Source organism: Camelina sativa, chromosome 9, assembly GCF_030686135.1.
Source record: "Camelina sativa cultivar CO46 ecotype springtype chromosome 9, ASM3068613v1".
In the NCBI taxonomy this organism is placed as follows: domain Eukaryota; kingdom Viridiplantae; phylum Streptophyta; class Magnoliopsida; order Brassicales; family Brassicaceae; genus Camelina; species Camelina sativa.
The window spans coordinates 9,079,418-9,095,161 of NC_141888.1; the positions used below are offsets into that span (position 1 = coordinate 9,079,418).

Genomic DNA, 15,744 nt, shown 5'->3' on the forward strand with positions numbered 1-15,744 from the left:
CAGGGAAAAAAAATGTCACAACTATACACATCTACAAATCAAATCAAATCAAATCATTCTAAAGTTTCAATCTTGTATTACTTCTACTAACACATCCCTTATTGCTCAACTAATCTGAAGATTCTGTATAGATGAACACACATCTATCCTTTCTCTGTAGTAATTTGGTATAATGTGAAACCTCAAAAGTTTTGGTAAAAATTGGAAACATCAAAACACTGACATTTATATGCCCTGAGAGTTGAAGTTTGAGGGTTGTGAAGCAAACTTGCTAGCTTCTGAGCTAGTAATACCACAGGTTGAACTATCATCATCTTCAGGGTACTCCTTTTCACTCATTAACAGCCCTTTAATCGATCAGTGGAGTGTTTGGTGACCACCTAGAGCTTGAGAGCATACAAAACTCTTGCCACATATTTTGAATCTATAACTGGAGTGAGGTTTACTTCTCAGAGGAGAATGTAATGCACTGAACCTGGTTTTACTGCAACTAGTAGACTTGTCAAAACCCGAGTGATAGAGCAGTTCACTGAAGTCTTGTTTCGACTCAACACAGTGTAAGATCTTCTCCTGAGAGACTCCAAAGCTGGATGGATGTGAAACAATCTTCCTAGCTTCTGGGGGAGAAGGTAATGCACTAGACCTGGTCATACTGCAAGTACTAGACTTGTCGAAACCCGAGGGAGCAAGCAGTTCGTGGAACTCTAGTTGCGGCTCAACACATTGTAAGTTCTTCTCCTCCTGAAAGACTTCAAAGCTTGATGGTTGTGTAACAATCTTCTTAGCTTCTGATGAGTCAGACAACGAATTATCATCTTCAGTATACTCCCTTTTATGAGCTAATTTCCCTTCAATCGATCTGTGAAGTCTTTGGTGACCACCTAGAGCCTGATAACACCCAAAACTCTTGTCACATGTACCACATTTATAGCCGGAGTGAGTCTTTTTCTGCAATTTACTTCTCAAAGGACAGGGTTTCATCTCCAAATCCATAAAATCATCACCACCACCCAGAGGCAAAATTCTGATAGAAGCAAAGTCATAAACTCGTTGAGACAACATAACCAAGCTCAGTGCAGCTTCTCTTACCTCCTGTTTCTCAATCTCAGTCATAGGAAAAGTAGATCCTATCCCAAATAGATCAAAGGCTTCTGTTTCTTTAGCAGAAAAAGACGAAACAGAGCAAACCCTAGACTTCTTAAAACCCCAAATCTTTCCCAAACCATTATCATCCTCGATTCTATTGATTTTACTAGAATGCATCCTCTGGTGACCATACACACCTTTTAGGGTTTCAAACTTTTTCCCGCAGATTCTGCAAAGATGAAGATTCTGAGACATTTGGGCTTTGAGATTTCGCCGACAAGATGAAAACTTCTCTGCTTGTAAACCTGAAATTGAAAGAAAGGTCTTAGCTTTTCCGTTCAATTTTCCCGGGAAAATAAGGAAGACGATGGGAAAAGAAAACATCATAAAGGAGAAAGACGAAGATCATGAAGACAACACATAAGTTTCTAAAACAGAGGCTTGGTTCTGTTTCGTTATATAATCAGAGAAATTGAAGAACAAAGAGTAAAAAGGCGAAAGCTTTCTCCAGTTTATTTTCTCGGGAAAATGAGGAAAGGAAACAAAAGAAAATTTCAAAGCACGAAAGGCGAGAGAGCTTGATTAGCTTACCGGAACAAAAATCCTCGCTTGATTTTAGAACTCAGGACGAGAAAGAACACATTTTGACGTAATCCGCTGAGCTTAAAACCTCAATGAACACAATTTTGACTTGTCGCAGAGCTTGTAGTATCGCTTTCGATCAGAGCTATACACAGACTCCAGAAAAACAAAATTACTTGTTGTGGAAGCTAATGAGTCTCTCTGTATGCAAAAGGAAAAAAAAGCTAGGGGATAGTTATCTCCTACACTCACGCGTACCATAAACTTAGTGCTCTCTCTCTCTCTAATCGCTATACAAACCAAACCACTGAATTGTAATAACCGGTAAAGTAATCAATTTTGTCTTCGGATCATATCTGAAACATGAATTTACCATAGAAATGGTATTTGAACCAGAGTTGTTTTCTCTTCTATTTTCTATAAAGGTGAAATATTCTAACTATACATTTTGCAACATGTGATTTTTAGGAAGATATGAAACTTTAAATCTCCAAAAATGAATTGTTCAATTACTAAAGTTATCGAAACCCGAGTGATAGAACAGTTCACTGAAGTCTTGTTTCGATTCAACAAAGTGTAAGATCTTCTCCTGAGAGACTTCAAAGCTTAGTGGTTGTGTAAAAATCTTCTTAGCTTCTGAGTCGGAGCCAAACAGTGAATTACCATCTTCTGATTTCTCGTTTTTACACGCTAGTTGCCCTTTAGTTGAAATGCTGGACTGCGATTTACTTCTCAGGGAAGAAGACTTGTCGAAACCCGGATGAGAAAGCAATACACTAAAGTCTTGTTTCGACTCAACACAATGTAAGATCTTCTCCTGAGAGACTTGTAATGAGTCTGACAGTGGATTATGATCTTTATTGTATACTTCCTTTTACGCGATAATTTCTCTCTATCCGGTCTGTGAACTCTTTGGTGGTTACTTAGAGATATAGAACGCACAAAACTCTCCCCACATATGTTGCAATCATAGCTTGATTTGCTCTTAGTATTTTTCTGTAATTCACTTCTCAGCGTACTGAAACTGGTTTGACTGCAACTACTAGAGTAAGAAAGCAGTTCACTAAAGTCTTGTTTCAACTCAACACAATGTAAGACCTTCTCATGAGAGACTTCAAAGCTTGATGGTTTTGAAACAGTCTTTTTAGCTTCTGATGAGTAAGACAGTGACTTATTATCACCTACAGTGTACTTCTTTTTACGCTCTAATAGGCTGTGATGTCCTTTGTGGCCACCTAGAACTTTCAAACACTCAGAACTCTTGTCACATACTTTGCATCTATAGCTGGAGCTACTCTCAGGTCTTTTCTGAAACTTACAATCCAAAGGAAGCAGTTCCCTGAAGTCTTTTCTTGACTCAACACAATCTAAAATCTTCTCCTCCTGAAACACTTCAAACTTTGATGGTATTGAAACAATCTTCTTATCTTCTGATGAGCCAAAAAACAGTGAACTATCAGCTTTAGCGTTCTCCTTTTTACACTCTAGTTTCCCTTTGATCGATCTGTGAAGTCTTTTGTGACCACCAAGAGCTTGATAACACCCAAAACTCTTGCCACATACATTACATTTATGACTTGAGTTACTCTGCAATTCACTTCTCAGAACAACAACAACAACATCATCACTCCAAGTAGTAGACTTTTCGAAACCATTTCCCTGAAGTCTTCTAGTACCGACTCAACACAACCTAAGCTCTTCTCTTGAATAGGTATGAGCTTATCAAAATCCATGGAATCATCATCACCAGGAGGCAAATCAAAGTCAGAAACTCGTTCAGATAACATAACCAAGCTCATTGCAGCTTCTTCCATCTCATGTTCCTTTAGTAGTGACATACTGAAACCAAACAAAGACAACCCAAATCCTTAGCAAATAAAGTTCATCATCGAATACGCTTAGACCCACAAGATCAAAACCCAGAAATCTTCAGTCGAAAGTCTGAAATTGTAAGCTTTTGATCAGCTTACCTGAGAAAAACCCTAACTTGATTTTAGCTATCACGACTTGAATCGCCCGAGCTCTTCTTGCTCAGCTTTTTTACTCCTAAGTCCTAGAGAAAGAGAGAGGCTGATGAAAAAATAACTTGTTGCGGAAGCTAAAGAAGACTAGTACTGTTGTATTTGGGAAGGGAATGTTATCACCTACACTCGCGTCTACAATTAACTTCGTGCTCCCTATTTGCTACTTCTTTTGGTATCCTCTAGACCCATGAACCAAGGAATCGCTATTTTTTCATAAACCGGTTTGTGATTTATAATAATTGGTCCAAATGTGTTAAATATTCTCGGATGAGATCAAAAGAACAATACACACTACTGATTTATCAACAACAGATCACTTTTCTCTTGTTTTTGCACACATGAGAGCAAACACCAAAGTCCAAAATAATTTAAAAGAGAAACTGAAGAATCCAAATTTGAAGTCATCATCTTTTTTTTTTTCTTCTTCTTCTTCTGGACTTGGTAGTCTCTTTAGTTAATATCCACTTGAGGAACAATACCACCAGCTTGAATGATTTGTTTCTCAAGCTGCAACAACAACAACAATGGTTTAAAAGGTCATCATCAAGTTGATTTATAAAAGCAGCCCAAAAAAAAAGAAATGGATTCTCTCTATTCACACTCACATTGAACAAATCTTGAAGCTTTGTCTTTAACGTCTTGTACTCGATATCCACTTGCTGCAAACATCTCACACACCTGTAACAATATATTTATTACTCCACAAAATCTCAACCAATAGGTCCCAAAAAAAGAAAAAACGATAACAATATCTTGAACAAGCTCACCCTTGGAAGTTCTGAGCTTCACAAAAGTCCTTGAAGCTAACACACAACGCTTTGACCCTCTTGGCACCAACACTGCATAGAAACAAGACACAGCTTCTTCAATCTATCAAAGCAAACACAACTTCAGCTACGAAAGATGTCACGAGGACAAAAGCAAGAACATACCTTGAGCTACTACCCTTCAATTGATGCACACTCGCGCCTACCGTATTAAAATCTACAGCTCCCGTGGTCTGGTCCCTGAAAGATATACACAAGCAATAACGAATCTAGCCAAACTTGTAATGGAAGAAGACTGAATTGACATTGAGAGTGAGAAATGAGAGACTTACAAAGCTCTAGCCATGTTACTGATAAGTTTCACACAATCTTCAAAGAAAAGAGAGAGCACCTCAGCCACAAAATCAGGACTTCCATCATCTTGAAGCTTTTTCAACTCAGTAAACTGATCATCCAAAAAATCCTTCACAAAAAAAGAAAAACAAACAAGCAATGATCTAAACCAAAACACATCACCCATGAATCAAAAAGTTCTAACCTTTACACAGCTCAAATCCCTAAAAAAAAAAGATGATAACTTGTAAGAAACACAAAATTTACAGAAACAACCTTAAAGATTCAATCTTTCTTCAGTTTAATCACGAATCTATGCAATATAGGAGTAAATCTAGTGTCTATGATCTATATTAGCGTAGCTATAACCAAAAGACATGCGTTGGAATGATTTAGGTTCGAAGATTTGTAGAAGATTGAAACCTGTTGGTAGAGAGAAATGGTGTAGTCACGGAATTGCCTCTGCAACTGAGAAATGAGAGCGTCCATGAGAGAAGAGTGAAGCGGAGACTAGGAGAGGAGATTTTTGACTTGGATTTCTGGAAATAGCCAAAATCCCAAGAAGAAAGAAACACTCGTGTGACTCGTGTCTTGTCTTTCTCACGAATTATATAACGCTTCTGCCATCAAAGACTTTTTTTTTTTTTTTTTACTTTAAATATAGGAAAATTAATTAAAAGAGAAAACACATTAAAATTTGGACATCTGTATCTATAAGAAAATAAATAAAGGTTTTTGCAAAAATTTCGATTCTTTAAAAAAAATCATACATGAATATTGCAACCTTTTATTTCGGTATTTTAATCACACATGAATGAAAGTAACATTTATACACTAGCAAACAACTTTATATTAAAGAAAAAATATCTCAAAGAAAGAAATAAATCAATTACTAATAACTAGCTTTTGAAGAAAATAATATGCACAAATTGATGACATAGAAAGAAACAAATAGTCTATTTATTCAAACTTCCTAGTACCAAAAAGAAAAAAAAAGTCTATTTATTCAAACTTGGATTTAAACACTTTATGTATCCCATGGTTAATTGATTTGTATAGAAAACTTGTAATTGATAAGAGTCCAAAGTATTTTGGGACTAAAACGTGATATCAAAAAGGTCTCTTACCACTACATTTGTAATTGGAAGCCTTAATTTTGGACCATGACTTGCATTCATTGGTAACAAAAATGGTTGTCAGAAAGACAATGTTGAGGTTGAGGACCATTGTTTGGAGGACGAAAACGAAATCCAAAACATGAAAGCATCCAAATCTTCGAAGCTTTAAACGTAGAATCGTTAGGTGTGACATTGAGAATCTCCAACCTGGAAACTTGTTTTAGATGCGTTTGGTTCCTAAACCGAGAGTAATGACAGATCATGTTGATTCTCATGAACAATTTGTGCAAAGATTCTTCTGAGTCTTAAACTTTTTCCAGACAAAACTCCTCATTCAAGTCTCAACACTTCCAACGGTTAACTACTACAAACACATTTACTCCAATAAGAACAAATATTTATTTTAGTTTTCTAAGTAAACAACAAAATTGAAACGACATTGTCAAATACAAGTCCTCTCCGACCAAAAAATTATACCAAAGGAAAAGAAACACACCAGAAGAATGGTGTTAATAAGAGAGCTTACTTAGGTAAAAAGAAAATGTAACAAGTCTTAAAGACTCAACAATTATCACAAACAAAAAGCACAAATGATGAAATATAATAAGGTAAAAAGAATCAGCAATGGACTTTCCCTTTCCTCTTACTTAGGCAACGGCAGGCATGTCCTTGAGCCATGCGTCTAAGGGCTTACCGATGGAGTAAACAATGAAACCAATCTCCCTTAGCTTTTGTAGATTCATAATGTTCCTTCCATCGAACACGAAAGCCGGTTTCTGCATGTTGTCAAAGATCTTCTGGAAGTCCAAGTTCTTGAACTCATCCCACTCGGTCATGATGCAGATACCGTGAGCGTCTTTGGTTGCCTCGTATGCGTCCCAAGTAACGCTCACTTGTTTCACTGTGGTTGGGCTCATTGGCTGCAAATGAAGAGGATGGTCCCAGTCAAACTTGTTCATGGATAAATCCCTCTGGATCTGCTCCTCAGTCACCTGCGGGTCGTAGATGCTTAACCTTGCTTTGTCTTCTAAAAGACCCTTGCACACATCAATGGCTGGAGTCTCCCTCGTGTCACCAGTATCTTTCTTGAACGCAAAACCAAGAACCGCAATCTTCTTGTTCGATACAGAGTTGAACATGGAGGAAACAACACGGTTCACGAACCGGCTCTTCTGATAGTCATTGATCTTGATGACTTGCTTCCAGTACTCCGCCACTTCAGGGAGTCCATTGCACTCACAGATGTAAACAAGATTCAGAATATCCTTCTGGAAACACGAACCCCCGAATCCAACACTCGAGTTCAAGAACTTGGGACCGATCCTCGAGTCAGTACCAACCGCGTAAGACACTTGCGTGACATCAGCACCAGTGGCTTCACATAGAGCAGACATGGCATTGACAGATGAAATCCGTTGAGCCAAGAAAGCGTTTGCCGCAAGCTTAGAAAGCTCAGCAGACCAAAGATTGGTGGTTATGATCTGGCCTTCAGGAACCCAATGTGCATACACATCCTTGAGCGTCTGAACCGCTTTAAACCCTTCTGGAGTTTCCCGTCCTCCGATGAGAACACGGTCAGGGTTAAAAAGATCCTTAATCGCAGTTCCTTCAGCCAAAAACTCCGGGTTCGACAGAATCTGAAACTTGATCCCTTTGCTGTTATGTGTCAAAATTTTCTCAATAGCCTCAGCTGTTTTGACCGGGACAGTAGACTTCTCAACCACAATCTTATCAGAAACCGAAACATCAGCGATCATACGCGCAGCGCTCTCCCAGTAGGTAAGATCAGCGGCTTTACCAGCGCCAAGACCTCTTGTTTTAGTCGGTGTGTTAACAGAAACAAACACAATATCAGCTTCCCTGACATGTTTCTCAACATCAGTGCTGAAGAAGAGGTTCTTGCCACGGCATTGCTTCACAACATCGTCGAGACCAGGCTCGTAAATCGGAAGCTGGTCACTGTTCCAAGCGTTGATACGCGGCACGGAGATATCCACAACAGCTACTTCAATGTCTGGACATTTCAGTGCAATCACTGCCATTGTCGGTCCACCAACATACCCAGCTCCAATACAACAAATCTTCACCATTTTTCTGCTGCTTATAAATCAAGTTTCACAAAGTCAATAACTTTATAATCAAAACCAAAACAGAGGATCAGCTAAAAAAGGTGGATCCTTTTTCTCAAAATCTTTTTAGGCAAATATTAATTCCCACAAACTTTTGTTCCAATTTCAGAATTGAAAAGGAACGAAAGAGACACCGGACCAACATTTTCAAAAGTTCGATCTTTTACAAACAAAAACAAAAACACAAGAGTCAGATTCTAAAACAGAGTCAGATCTTAAAACAGAGTCAGATCTTAAATGAAAACATAACTAACTTAACAATGAAATCGAATACTTAGTATATGAAAGCAACACATCATTAACGATCTAATCATGACGGATCTATTGGTTTTGAATCAGAATTACGAACTTAGGAAAAAGCCGATCTGAGATTGACGATTCACAAAGCGGGGATCAGGAGATAATATTATATAATGAAACGGAATAAGCGAAAAGAAAAAATATTAAGAGAAACGAAATTTGCATTAGAGTGATGTTATGTTTGATTATTATCATTACCTCTCTGGAGATTTTTTACACAGCTGACGAAATTTTTTTCCCCTTCAGACACAAATTAGCGAGTGGAAATGAGATTTTGTGAGGATGTATATATTGGAAGCAAGACGAAGAAGCAAATGTTACGTTTTATAAGAATTTTTTGGATTTCCGATTTTGCCCCTGACCGACCAGAGAGAGAGACTTAAAGAAAACGAACCTGTAGGTTCGGTGCACAGTGTTGTTGATACTTGATTGCAGTTTACAGTTTTACACCTGGCATTATTATATTCTCTTTTTTTTTTTTTTTCCAAAGAAACGAGTAAATACGGTGTAAATGACGATAATAACCCTTGAGTTTAAGTGCCGTACGCGGTTGTTGTACTGTTCTGTTCATCGTTAGATTTTGTCTGTCATGCACGAGTCTACGAGTGGAAAAATAATTATTTGACCCAAAGTCCTAGTGCTGGCCAGAAAATTAAACCAACTTGAATGTACAAAATCGAAAGCAAGTTAAACTGAAAAAAACCCAAATCGAGTAGAAAACTGATGTAAAAATCGAATGGAGATTAAACTTAAAAACTGAAACGTAATCGTACCAAACCGAATGGATATTTTGAAATAGCCTAATCCTAATACATTTATATTAGTAAAAGTACTAGTTATTAACTTATTTTAGACCGAATGACTAAAAAATACCAAAAAAAAAAATATATATATATATATCTAAATTACCCGAAAAGAAAAACCGAAAATCAAGACTGAACCGAAAATATACAAAAATACATTACACGAGATATCCAAAACAAAATCTGAAACTTTCATGTTAGAATTGAGAGCAAAAATACCATAAAATAGTTTGGTTTGAGATTGGTTTCTCGTTCATGATCCACAAACACGAACATAAACCAAGACAAATCGAACCGAACTTAAAAAAATATTGAATGGATACTATTATACTGAACTTGAGTCAAAAAAATAAATAAAAAAACAGAATCGTATCGAACCAAGACATTTCCGAATATTTGTATGCTCAAGACTACATATTACCTCCAAACAAAATCACGAATTTTGAAACTAAGTGTGGTATAATTATTTGAGTTTTCAATAATAGAATATTTGGAATGTTTTTTTTTTTTTTTAAAAAGGTTTTCACTTATAAACATATAATGCCCAGTGGGCTATTTTCGGAGTAGGCCCATACATATATTCTAAAGGGTCCAACTCATTTACATCAAACTGGACTAAACCGTTAGAAAAACAAAACCGGCCGGGTTACAGCTACCGGATTAAACCGGCTACACACGAAACCCTAATCTACAAAACAAAGAACTCGTTTTGTAGCCGCCGTCCATAATTGCAGATGCTCGACCGGAACAGGACCTCCGGCGAACCTGGACGACGGTAGCCGAACGAAGATGGTGATCCAAGATCCGTTTGCCATCTCGCCACCGTAGAACCGTTTTGAGAAGGAGGAAGAGATCCGATCTGATATTCGTCGTGGAGGATTCCATGCTCAGTCGTGAGAGAGAGAAAGGCAGCGGGGAGTAGATAAGAGGACCGTCGACGGTGGCTTAGCTTCACCAGATCGGAAATTACCCCCCCCCCCGATCATAACCGATCCGGTGAAACCTCCAAGATCTCCGATCTCCAGATCTATCTTCCCTCTTCTCTCGTTCTTCGCCGTGGATCTCCAAACCTTCGCCGTTGATAAGCAATGTCTGAATATTTGGAATGTTCAGACTAATAAAATTACATACTTATGAAAATTCCTGATCAGAATCTAAATAATATGATTATGAAGTTTGGATCCACGACCACTTTATATATGTTATATATTTTTATATATGGTTACAAATATAAACAAACATATATATATTTTATACAATATTATAAACAAATTCTCCTCCGCAAACAGAGTATAAAATGATTTAAGGAGATTTATTGATGTGTTTTTTTCTTATTTATTATAACTTTGTAGGTGATAACAAAAGACTATGATTTTTCCGATACATTAACAAAATAAGTGAGTTATAATAGAAAAAAGGATGACTATCCACACATCTGTTGGGAGGATTGTGTTTATGCATATTTTTGTATCATATTGTAGGAAAAGATATCCTCATCTCATATATTATGAATGAATATCTGCATATAATTCATATAGTATTATTTATTTCTTATAAATAATATGAATTCTTATTTGTATAATTGTATTTGTAACTTAATATAAATATATGTATAAATTTTATTATATTTGTGTCTTATGATTATTTATTATTATTTTTGCACAAAAAAATATCGAAACCAAAATCAAATTAACTATTAGCCTCTGTGATGTGATCGCAGGACGCGACCTCAGCCAAGAAGACCAAGACACGCCGGACGCGACCGAGACGCCTGACCAAGACGCATCGGACACGACCAGGGCAACCTCTTCAGACGTGGCCAAGGCTCCAACGATCCTTCCCGGAGCCACCACACGTTCCAAGAGCTCAGCAAAGGCGGCCAAACAGCGGCTCAACCTATTTGTCCGAACCTACGTCCGACACCAGCCACCCAACGAAGACTCCGAAGGCTCAGTCCGCTTAGTCTTCACTCTTACCCAAGAGTGAAGACGGTCAAGTCGTGAAGCGAGGAAGTGTACTCTTTTTCCTCACTCCGGGTTTGTCCCAATGGGTTTACCGGAGGAGGTTTTAACGAGGCATGGAGCTAAACGCAAAACGCCTAAAGGCTAAGTTGCTTCACGCGCAAGGCCAAGGCGGTTATCTCTCTTTCCCTCTTATTTTTGGTTTAATTTTGAACTTGAGAATATTCTCTTTTGATCCTATGTTTGTGAACGTTGGAGAGTGTTTGTGTCTAAGCGTGTTAGTCAAAAGGTGGCGATGTATTCTCTTTGTAAAGGGGACACGTCAAAAGGACGATGTGCGGATCAAGATGAATCCGCGTGTCCTTAAGCTCCTATCTAGACCTAGCTATTTAAACTCTCCTTAAGCCCTTGTTCCTCCTTAGACTTGTATGAAAATAAAACTTTTCCTCAAGAGAGATTCTTGAAACTTGTCTCACTCTTCTCTTTCTTCAATCCGGGATTGAACCTTGAGAAAACCCTAACAAGTCGCGAACCGGGTTCGCCCTTGTTAGCGACCGTATCAAGAGGAGAGCCAAACCTCTTGTGTCGTCAATCGATCCATCCGTATTTTCCCCTCACCACGTTTCCATCTGTCCTCTTTCATCTTTCTCGAGTCCCCTCGAATCACCTCAAGTCATTCCCGCTATCGTTTCCCTCGAAGACGTCCACCCGCTCGTCCCGCATCCGTACTGTCCGATTGAACCGTTCGTGGCTTCCCGAAGTATCTCCCGAACGGCTCGTTTGAATTCCTTCAAACTCCGTTTCCCTCGTTTAATTCTCTCCTAGATCCGAAGCCCAGAACCTCGGCCGTGAACAGCTTCACTGACTGAAAGTTGGCCGAGAGCTCAAGCCGCGTCCGTATCGTGATCGTACCGTGACCGTGTCCTCGGGTCACATCAGTTTGGTATCAGAGCTTCAAAGCTCCTACGAGGTTGTTTCTTTCCAGAACTCTCTGTTCCTTTAAAGTTTCAATCTTTGAGTTTAAAGCTTGCATCTTTTAGCTCCATAGGACTCGCTTGTTCTTTTGGGTTTAATTTGGTGCATGCTTAGGATTGTCTTTCGTCCGCTTAGGTTATTAGAATTCGCATTTGTTCTTCGTGTTCATATCTCTGTTCCTTTGTGTTCTTGCGAGCTCACTTTTAGATCCATAAAGCTAGTTTCGCGATTAGTTTTTGTGTTTCCAGTCTTAGGCATAAAGCAATTCTTGTCGCGTAGCACTTTTACTTTTGCTTTTGCTTTATTTGTTTTAGTCATAGGATTGCATGTGTCATAGCTGTCCTCAATCATTGTTAGTGAAACGAATCTTTGTGTGGTCCTCTTGAGCGTGTGAGACTCACGTGTGGTATCCTTTTTTTTTTTTTGCGAGGTTTAAATTCAAACTTATACCGTGGAGCCACGCCACGTCACCAACAACCAGTCCGTACGATGGCCGAAGAAATTCCACCAGCGCCACCAGAGATTGGTGTCACCCTCGCCGCATTACGAACCGGCCTAGAGCAACTAGCTGATCGCCTCACGAGGATTGAACTTATGAACCCTCCTCGCGAAGATCCGTTACCCGCGAGGCGACCACGACGCGAGCCGGCGAGTGATCAGTTCGATGAGGACTTTGAACCGAGGCCTAGACGACGACACCGCTATGATGATCAAGACGACGAAGGTCCGAGACGTTATGAGCCGAACCACAAGATGGTCCCACCAACGTTCGCATGCAAGTCAGACCCTGAGGCCTATCTTGAATGGGAAAGTTGCATGGACCACTTATACTCGTGCCATGCCTATCCGGAGCTACGAAAGGTCCAATATGCGGTGGCACAATTCACCGATCACGCCCTTACCTGGTGGGATCGACTGGAAGCTGAACAACGACGCAACCGCGACCGACCTATCACTGTTTGGGAGGTCTTGAAAGCAGAGATGCGAAGGCGCTACGTGCCTCCCTACTACCACCGCGAGCTCCAGAAGAAGTTTCGGCGACTAACGCAAGGCGCACGGAACGTGGAGGAGTATTACGAAGAATTTGAACACTTGCGCAACCGGTTGCAAGTCGATGACTCCGAAGAGTCACTCATGGCTCAGTTCTTGGACGGATTGCAAGAACGCATTGCACGCAAGGTCGAGCGCCAACCCTATCAAACCTTTGAGGAGTTATTGCATCTCTCGGTGCAAATTGAGACTCAAATCAAGAAGAAGAGCGCCTCTGCGCCTCGTGGCCGAACTCAAGGAGCTACCAATTGGACTCCTAACGCGTCGCCATCAAACCGATTGCCGGAAAAACCAAAGGCGACCAGCGCGGACTCAAGGTTCAAACCTAGGGAGCCGGCCACCAATGAGCGCCAAGATCCGCGACGCAACACCACCGACGTCCGGAGCCGCGACATTGTATGTTTCAAGTGTCAAGGGAGAGGCGATTACGCTCGTGATTGTCCGAACGCACGGACGATGATACTGACTGAGGCTGGCAAGATCGAGTCCGACGATGAGGCCACTGAAGAAATGGTGCGAGGAGAAACCGAGCTGGAAGAAGCTGTTGCGGAACCCGAGGTCGGAGAACTGCTCATGATACGCCGCATCCTGAACGCCGGTGTAGCCACGGATGACGTCAACCAACGTGACAACATTTTCCACACGAGATGCACTATAAGTGGTCGCGTTTTTGGCTTGATCATAGATGGAGGTTCTTGCACTAATGTGGCAAGTTCCAGTCTTGTCAAGAAACTTTCTCTTGAAACCACAAACCACCCTCGCCCTTATCGCTTGAGATGGTTAAATGATAAGACCGTGATCCAAGTAAAGGAACAAGTCACGGTCCCATTCAGTATCGGTCCGTATAAGGATCAAGTTCTTTGTGATGTGGTGCCTATGCAAGCTAGCCACCTCTTATTGGGGCGCCCATGGCAGTTTGATAAGCGCACCACACACTGCGGCCATACTAACCAATACTTTTTCGTTCATGACAACAAACGTATTTGCTTGAAACCCTTGAGCCCCACGCAAGTACATGAAATGCAAGACAAGTTGTCTAAAGACTCGAACGATAAAAAGAATTTCCTGATTCAATATGGTGATGTTAGAAAGTCCCTTAAGGACTCAGCCCAAGTGATTTTGATGTTGTTTCAAGATGCATTGCTTTCAGGTCTTGATGGTTCACTAGAAGCCTTACCGGAGGTCATACGCGGCGTCCTCAAGCGATTCACCGATGTGTTCCCCGAAGAACTCCCCGAAGGCCTACCACCGATCAGAGGCATCGAACATCAGATCGATCTAGTCCCAGGAGTGCAGCTTCCCAACCGGCCAGCCTACCGTGTCAACCCCGAAGAGGCGAAGGAGCTTGGGCGACAAGTCAAAGAGCTCATGGCGCAAGGTTACGTCCGAGAGAGTTTGAGTCCGTGTGCTGTACCAGTGCTACTAGTCCCGAAGAAAGACGGATCATGGAGGATGTGCGTTGACTGTCGAGCCGTCAACAACATCACTATCAAATACCGCCACCCCATTCCACGCCTCGATGACATGCTAGACGAGCTTAGCGGCGCCAGTGTCTTCTCAAAGATCGATCTGAAGAGCGGCTACCATCAAGTTCGGATGAAGGAGGGTGACGAATGGAAAACGGCCTTCAAGACAAAACAGGGTTTGTACGAATGGCTGGTAATGCCATTCGGTCTTTCTAACGCCCCCTCTACCTTTATGCGTCTTATGAACCATGTTTTGAGATCGTTTATCAATAAATTCGTAGTGGTTTATTTTGATGATATATTGGTATATAGCTCTAGTTTGACTGATCATGTAAAACACCTAGAGGCTGTCTTGTTTACCCTCCGCGAAGAGCAACTCTATGCAAACTTGAAAAAGTGCGTGTTTGCTGCTGATGAATTGGTCTTTTTAGGCTTTGTTGTGAGTTCGCAGGGCCTCAAGGTCGATGGAGAGAAGATACGCGCAATAGAGGAGTGGCCCACGCCAACGAGCATCACTCAAGTCCGATCGTTCCACGGCCTAGCCAGTTTTTACCGGAGGTTTGTGCGAGATTTCAGTACGATCAGCGCGCCTCTCACCTCCGTGATCAAGAAGAACAGCGAGTTTCGATGGGGAGAGGAACAAGACAAGGCGTTCACCGAGCTCAAGAAACGCCTCAAAGCATCAAAGATGCTTATGCTGGAGATGCTGAGTTTGGAGATTGCTTCCAGAACCATGGGAAAGGAATCTACACCGAGTTCTACATTCACGAGGGTTTCTTGTTCAGAGGTCGAAGGCTGTGTATACCAAATGGTTCTATCCGGGAGTTGCTAGTTCGTGAAGCCCATAGTGGAGGTTTAGCGGGTCATTTTGGCATCACCAAGACCTTGGCCGTGCTCAAGGAGCATTTTTACTGGCCAAAGATGCGAAGTATGGTAGAGAAGCACGTCGGCCGTTGCATAGTTTGTCGCACCTCCAAGTCGACAACTCACCCGCATGGCCTCTACATGCCTTTGCCCGTGTCCACCGCACCATGGATCGATCTCTCCATGGATTTCATCCTCGGCCTACCCTTCTTGGCGCATAAAGATAGTATCATGGTGGTTGTTGATAGGTTCTCGAAGATGGCTCACTTCATTCCATGCAATAAGA

At 40.9% G+C, this 15,744-nt stretch overlaps 2 protein-coding genes and 1 pseudogene across 5 annotated transcripts; all 3 read right to left on the reverse strand.

The window, feature by feature from the left end:
• Positions 1–129: 129 nt before the first annotated feature.
• On the reverse strand, positions 130–3,506 carry LOC104715131 (uncharacterized; annotated as a pseudogene).
• Positions 3,507–4,049: 543 nt separating this feature from the next.
• On the reverse strand, positions 4,050–5,608 carry LOC104710784 (histidine-containing phosphotransfer protein 2). Of its 3 annotated transcripts, XM_087466467.1 has the most exons (7): positions 5,216–5,348; positions 4,998–5,016; positions 4,792–4,904; positions 4,625–4,699; positions 4,460–4,531; positions 4,298–4,370; positions 4,050–4,199 (listed from the first exon to the last, which is right to left on the reverse strand). In XM_087466467.1, the coding sequence occupies exons 3-7, from the start codon at positions 4,803–4,805 to the stop codon at positions 4,143–4,145; spliced, it is 291 nt and encodes a 96-aa protein (XP_087322593.1). In that variant the 5' UTR covers positions 4,806–4,904; positions 4,998–5,016; positions 5,216–5,348; the 3' UTR covers positions 4,050–4,142. The 3 variants fall into 3 exon arrangements, with proteins under 3 accessions (XP_087322593.1, XP_010425738.1, XP_087322592.1); XM_010427436.3 differs by lacking the exon at positions 4,998–5,016 and having other exon boundaries at positions 4,792–4,922; positions 5,216–5,608; XM_087466466.1 differs by lacking the exon at positions 4,998–5,016 and having other exon boundaries at positions 5,216–5,415.
• Positions 5,609–6,285: 677 nt separating this feature from the next.
• On the reverse strand, positions 6,286–8,757 carry LOC104710785 (UDP-glucose 6-dehydrogenase 2). 2 transcript variants are annotated; one of them, XM_010427437.2, is made up of 2 exons: positions 8,538–8,757; positions 6,286–8,007 (listed from the first exon to the last, which is right to left on the reverse strand). In XM_010427437.2, the coding sequence occupies exon 2, from the start codon at positions 7,998–8,000 to the stop codon at positions 6,558–6,560; it is 1,443 nt and encodes a 480-aa protein (XP_010425739.1). In that variant the 5' UTR covers positions 8,001–8,007; positions 8,538–8,757; the 3' UTR covers positions 6,286–6,557. The 2 variants fall into 2 exon arrangements, with proteins under 2 accessions (XP_010425739.1, XP_010425740.1); XM_010427438.3 differs by having other exon boundaries at positions 6,286–8,004; positions 8,538–8,689.
• Between the last annotated feature and the right edge of the window lie 6,987 nt (positions 8,758–15,744).

What these genes read in the sequence shown, in the direction of transcription:
- LOC104710784 (XM_010427436.3), bottom strand. Translation starts at nt 5,281, where the DNA reads ATGGACGCTCTCATTTCTCAGTTGCAGAGGCAATTCCGTGACTACACC. An exon ending in TTGAAGGGTAGTAGCTCAAG is followed by an intron (nt 4,532 to 4,624) that starts GTATGTTCTTGC and finishes GTTTCTATGCAG; the next exon opens with TGTTGGTGCCAAGAGGGTCA. An exon ending in AGCTTCAAGATTTGTTCAAT is followed by an intron (nt 4,200 to 4,297) that starts GTGAGTGTGAAT and finishes TTGTTGTTGCAG; the next exon opens with CTTGAGAAACAAATCATTCA.
- LOC104710785 (XM_010427437.2), bottom strand. Translation starts at nt 8,000, where the DNA reads ATGGTGAAGATTTGTTGTATTGGAGCTGGGTATGTTGGTGGACCGACA.